This window comes from Pongo abelii, chromosome 11 (genome assembly GCF_028885655.2).
Source record: "Pongo abelii isolate AG06213 chromosome 11, NHGRI_mPonAbe1-v2.0_pri, whole genome shotgun sequence".
In the NCBI taxonomy this organism is placed as follows: domain Eukaryota; kingdom Metazoa; phylum Chordata; class Mammalia; order Primates; family Hominidae; genus Pongo; species Pongo abelii.
In genome coordinates, this window is record NC_071996.2 from 133262428 (window position 1) to 133268427 (window position 6000).

The following is a 6000-nucleotide window of genomic DNA, read 5'->3' on the forward strand; positions in this document are numbered from 1 at the left end:
ACTTGCCTCCCACACCGCACACCCTTTACACACACAGGGTCCAGCCGGACGTGGAGCGTGGACCACCTGGACACTGAACACCTCGCCGGGGACGCTCGGAGCCGGCTTCTCCGCGCTGCCAAGGCGGGCGCCGCTCAAGTGGTTCTTGGCTCGGCCCGGCCGGGAGGCGCGCGCCACTCGGTGGTCAACCGGAGCGTCCGGAGCCCCGCGCGAGGAGTGCCGAGCTCCGGAGCGGCACACCCCGAGAGCCCGGCGGGCCCCGCCCGGGAACCAGGGCGGGTAAGGGAATCAGGGTCGGCCCGGGGGTCCGCGTCCACGTGGGCCAAGAGACTGGATCCATCTCCTTCCCGAAGTGGGAAAGCCTGTGTCAGGCGTGCCCATTGTCGGGCAGCAGCAGCAGCAGGGCCGGCGGGAAGAGGCTGCTGGTCCCGGACCAGCGCCCCGCACCGCGCCCGCCGCTTCCACTCACCTGGCAGTTGGCGCCGGAGATCCCGGCGGGGCAGGTGCAGCTGTAGCCGGGCTCGCCGGCGGGTGCCGGGTGCTGCGGGTCCGGCTCAGGGCGCGAGGTGCACACACCCCCGTTCCTGCAGGGCTGCGCGGCGCACGGCCCGGGCGCGGACAGGGGCGCGGCACGCACCGGGTTGGCCAGGGAGCTGCCTCGGGGCCCCGCGCCGAGCAGCAGCAGCAGCAGGGCCAGCGCGGGCAGCAGCTGCGCACCGGGCGCCTGGGCGCGGCGGGGCTGCATGGCCGGCCGGGAGGGCGCGGGAGCCGGAGCCAGGACGCAGTGACGGCGGCGGCGGTGGCAGTGGCGACGAGAGCTGCGAGAGCGACGGTGGCGGCTAGGGCTGCTCCGCGGAGCCGGGCGCCTCCTGCAGCTGCGGGATCCGCGGTTCCCCGGGCAACGGCGGGCGGGGCCTGCGGGGCGGGGCGGGGCGGGGCGGGGCGAGCGGGGGGCGGGGCGCCTGGCGGCCCCGGCTCGGGAGCATCGGGGAGTGGGGCCTCTTTCTCCGCAGGGAGTTGGGATGGGGGTTGCAGGAAGACGACACGGGACCCCATCCCCCAGGAGTGGGTCGAAGTCACGGGTGTGCCCAAAAGCAGCCCTGGTACGGGGAGCCAGGCGACGCTGGGGCAGGAAAGGGGCTGGAGAGGTCCACGCGTGCGGGAAGGGGGGCTTTGAGGGGCCTCCAGAGCCGGGAGCACCGGGTGCGCCCCAAGGCCCGGGCGGGGCCGGGCGCGGGAGGCGGCAGGGCGCCTCAAGGGAGGGGCGGCGCGCTCGCAGCAGCCACCTTTGGCCTCTTGGCGCAGAATCTGCTAGACCGCCGCGGGGCCCGGCCTTGCCTCATCCCCCGGGACTGCTCCCCTTCCCACAGCACTTCTCCCGGCACCCCAAGCCCTCCCGCCCGGCCACGGAACCGCGCCCGACGCTCGCTCAGCAGCCGGGTTCGCCTGGAAGTGACCTCGCGTCCGCCAGGCGGACTCGGGGCCCTTGTCCTTGGTGCTGACCGAGCTGTCTCATTCTCGCCGGCCCTTTCCAGAGCGCGGGGCCTGCCGCGCCACTAAGGAATGTCTGGCCGCGCCGTGTGAGGGCGGGAAGAGGCCTCGGTGTCAGGCTGTCCACCCCTGTCGTTGAACCTAGGGGGAAACTGAGGCCCAGAAAGTCTGGATTCGAATCCAGTGGGTCAATTGACTCCCAGCCCAGAACGCCCGAAAGAACAGTTCAGAAGCCCAGGTTGGCAGAGGCCCTGCTAGCGGAAGGAATCGCAACAGGAGACTGTATAAAAGGAGCATTCGCTGTGACCTACTTGGGTGGGGATGGGGGCTCTTCTACACGTCCTGGCTGGGCTGGCTGGTGCTGCGACCGCCAGGGAGGCTGCACTCCGCTGAATAAAGCGCAGCCAGCCTTGTCTCCTCCACCTGACCTTTCACAATCTTTATTACCTGTGGGTTCCCAGGTACCTGTTACCTTCTTTTTAAGGTGGCCAAATGAAAAAAGAAAATGTGATTCCCCTGGATTGACAGTCTGGGCCACTATTTTTTTTTTTTAGTAAACACAAAAATAGCTTGTTTTGTTTTTTAAAAATATTAAAGTAAGGACTCCATGTGAACTTATGCTGTAGGTGTCACAGACGCCAGGGGCTGCTAAAAGTCCTCCAGTGGAAACAGAAGGCAAACTGCATGGCTTCTCCCTGTCCTGTTCAAACGCAGAAGCAAATGTAACACTTTTCTGCTTCAGGAGATACCTAAAATTCATGTGGCCATTGCAGGAAATCACTGAACCCCAGACAGATCTGCAAGTGGAGAATTCAGACCTCCAAGTGGATACAGTTATTACATTTTTTCCTCACACCTGCTGTCTTTCAATCTAAGACCTCTTCCTTTTGAAAATTCTTAATTTTGTGCCACGCCAGCACCCTCTGCTGGTACTAGTGTCGTCATTCAGGTGGTTTCTGTGCCCCTGGAGTTGCATTCTTTCCTGAAACTAACTTCTCTTACCTTAAATGCTGGACTAGTGGATAGTGCTCTTCATTCCCTTCCATCAAGACACACACACAAATGAAGCAAGATGAAGTGTAAAAAGGTTGTGAGTTAATTAAAATCACATTTCAGTTTATTATACTTTCGCCTGAGCAACCCCTTTGTTTGTGTATTTCATGTTATTTTGACATATAGGATAATTAAAAGTGGTTTTATTTTCTGGATGCTGGTTACTGCATGTTTCAGATAATTTTCCTTGCTTAAAGTATTCTCTTAGTCTTTAATCTTTAAAATGCATTTTATGGCAGAGACAGTATAAGATCCTTTCATTTTTTCCAGGCTAAAAAGGAAGACTATAATCTTCCAGCACCTTAGCTTATAGGCAGAGCAACGTGATTAAAGCTGGGGAAAAAGCATATTGATTTGCATGTCCTGGTCCCAAAACATCCATGTACTAAGTGCCATGCAAGTGTTAACTATTATTACTGTTATCACTCTCAGAGAAATGGGTCTTTTCTGTAGATTCCGAAAGCTGATCTGGTACTTCACTGGCAGCTTTTCAACCATCTGCAAGATCCCCCATATACTCAACTAAAAAGTCCAACTAATGTATTACCCTGTCACATTAGCAAAAGTGATTAAAATAATATTGCCTCTATGTTTAAATGAAAGCTAAAAATCCAGGCTTTTATTTTATATTATTCCCAACTTACAGAATATCAGATCTTCATCCTGACCCATCTCATTTCCTTTTTTGATAGAGTCCCTATATTGACAAGTCAAAGGCCAAATATACCAATAATGTATCTTGATTTTAGCAAAAAAAAAAAAAAAGTGATACAATTTCTCATGATCACCTTATGGAGAAAATTCAGCTAAGTGGACTCAAACTGTTTAACAACATACCAGTCAGGGGGTCACTATCAAGCTACAAGAAGTTTTTAGGGAAATACCACGGAGTTGAAATTTTTGGCAGCTGATAAAGTTCATACCAGAATCAACATGTAAATTTATCTTAATCAGTAAAAATGCTGAGCTAAAATAAATGAAATGGAATATGAGGTGAATGATAGTACATTTGACCTTACTGCTACTTCTTCGAAAGACTTTCTCTTCCTGCCCTGCTTAAAGTTAGATGTGGTCATACTATCGGCCATAGCCATAAAATGTGCAGGGAATAGTATGCCCCACTTCCAGATGGAAACTTTTAAAATCCCGCGCATGTCCCACTGTGTTCTCCTCTCCTTAGCATGACAACTGGCAAGATTCCAAGAGGTGGAATGGGGGCTCCTCCAGCTTGTGTCTCTGAGAGAGGACAATGTGAAGCAATGGGAACCTGCAATGGTCATATGACATAAGAGATAAACCACTATGGTTTTAAACCACTGAGTCGCAACGATGTAAAATAACTCGAGGCCACACACTAGTAAATGGCAGAGCAGGACTGATTGTTCCAAATGAGCCAGGCAGCATGACTAGTGATCTCAGGTGTACTATTTCTGCCAGGTAGAAGGCTGGATCCCATTAGAAATTCTAAGGCTTCTGGATTTGGTGGAAAGGAAAAATTTCAAAACAATTTACAGGACTCATTTCTCTTCATAGATCTAGTTTAGAGTTACAACTCAATTGCATTATACCCATAGGGTATTATAAAAATGTTACAAACTAATGCAAATATAATTGTCTTTATTTTTTGCATTTTGTCACAAATGGAGAAAATCAACTTCCCAGGCCAGCAGGTTCACAGGTAGCCAATTGGGAACCACTGGCCTCAATGACAACACCACTCCTGATGAGGTTTTCATACGGTGTCCACTACGGCATCCTGTGAGAATGCCAGAGTGGGTGCACCGTGTCATCATTCACAGACTTAGAAACTTGTATTTAGAAGAAATTGCAAAGGTTACCAAGCTTCATCTCCCAGGATTTGAACTAAGACCCAAACTAATTTATTGATCATAAGATGATAAATCACCTCCAACTTACCTGGGATTTAGCACCCACCTTCTTCCCAAAAGAATCTGTTTTCTGCAGCCATTAGCAGATGGTGTCTGTATTTCCCTCTGCACCTTCATTTGCCTGTAGACAGTGACGTCATTCCTGCTACCCCTTCCCACATTCAGTTAACCTTTAAGGATACAAGAAAACATCCCTCCTCCCTGCAGAGGGTGGGACTGGATGCTGGATTGAAGCTGGAGTCAGCTTGAAAGAAAAAGTTGACCACGTATAGAGAGAGGGGACACATTGCCTGGTGACAGCTTTCTACGATGAAGAACAGCACCAGCCTACTTTGGCCAGAACAGTTCTATCAGGACCCATGATAGCACTGGGCAAGTTATTCTTTTTGACCTTCGGATGTCATATAACATGGAGAGGAGACAGAAACCCCAATTTTATAGAGCTCTAGATGATGATAGTGGTGGAGTATTTACAGTGTACCAGACACTAATATGAGTATTCTTTACATATTATCTCATTTAATCCTAATGCCAGAATGATGAGGTAGGAACTATGACTGGTGCCCAATTAAAGGACAAAATTGAGGTGAAATGAGCTGAAGTAAAATGTCTAAAGTCACTCAGTTTACAAGAGGCATGGCCAAGACGCAAACATAGGGAGGAGTCTGGCTTAGGAGCCATGCTTTGTTTGAATCTCTACTCTGTATCTGGTGTATCAATCTCCTACAGTGCAGAGTCTGACACTAAGTAGATACTATGTGTCCTTCAATGTAAAGTCTGATACTTAGTGGATATTGCACATGAGCTATAGGGACAAATATAGATATACATATAGAATATATGTACATATGTGTGATGTATATATCACATAAATATAGATGATGTATGTATTGTGTGTGATGTACATCATGTATGTATGTGTGATATGTGTCATATGTGACATATGTATCATATGTCTGTATGTATCAATAATACATGGTATGATGCACAGTGCTTACTGGGTTTTGGTTTATTGTGGGGAGGCACTTGAGGGTTTTAGTTAGTTTGCTCACTTGCCTCTCTGCAAGGTAACTACTTCTCCTGATTTGTGACTGTGTAAGGTGAAAATCGGATGGGACTCTCCAAAGATCTTTTCTGAGGAGGAAGAGGATGCATTGAGGAAGCTAATAGCTATCGAGGCTGAGTAGCTGCAGAACCAGAATGAGGCTCCAAGCCTCCAAATCACCAGTTTATGCTTTATCCACTTTCCCATAGTACCTTTCCTCCACTTCCAGTATTTCCCACAAAACAATCAATCAACCCAAAGAGGCAGTGTAAAACATATAAATACTAAGTACATGGGAGTTTTAAGTGTCTTTGAAGAATCGTCATGAAGAATAAATGATTTGCATGCATTATAGCCACAAGCACTAGGTAATTATCTTATTCCTTTAATTAGTAGTATCTTTATTAAAATTAGTCACTTAAGTGTTAGCATATATATTCAGATTATTTTATTCTATTATCAATGAACAGTTCTTAAATTCTGTTTGAGACAGGTTCACATTTACTTTCTTCCCTCTAGACT

At 49.5% G+C, this 6000-nt stretch overlaps 1 protein-coding gene across 2 annotated transcripts in view; it reads right to left on the reverse strand.

Annotated features, from left to right (window-relative positions):
* DNER (delta/notch like EGF repeat containing) overlaps positions 1-878 on the reverse strand; it is a 365099-nt gene extending 364221 nt beyond the window's left edge. The window contains exon 1 of one of the 2 annotated variants that reach the window (XM_024243941.2): positions 470-878. In XM_024243941.2, coding sequence (XP_024099709.2) covers positions 470-745 — 276 coding nt within the window. In that variant the 5' untranslated portion in view covers positions 746-878. The remainder of the gene's footprint in view (positions 1-469) is intronic. The other variant, XM_054549923.2, reaches the window with a different exon arrangement.
* Between the last annotated feature and the right edge of the window lie 5122 nt (positions 879-6000).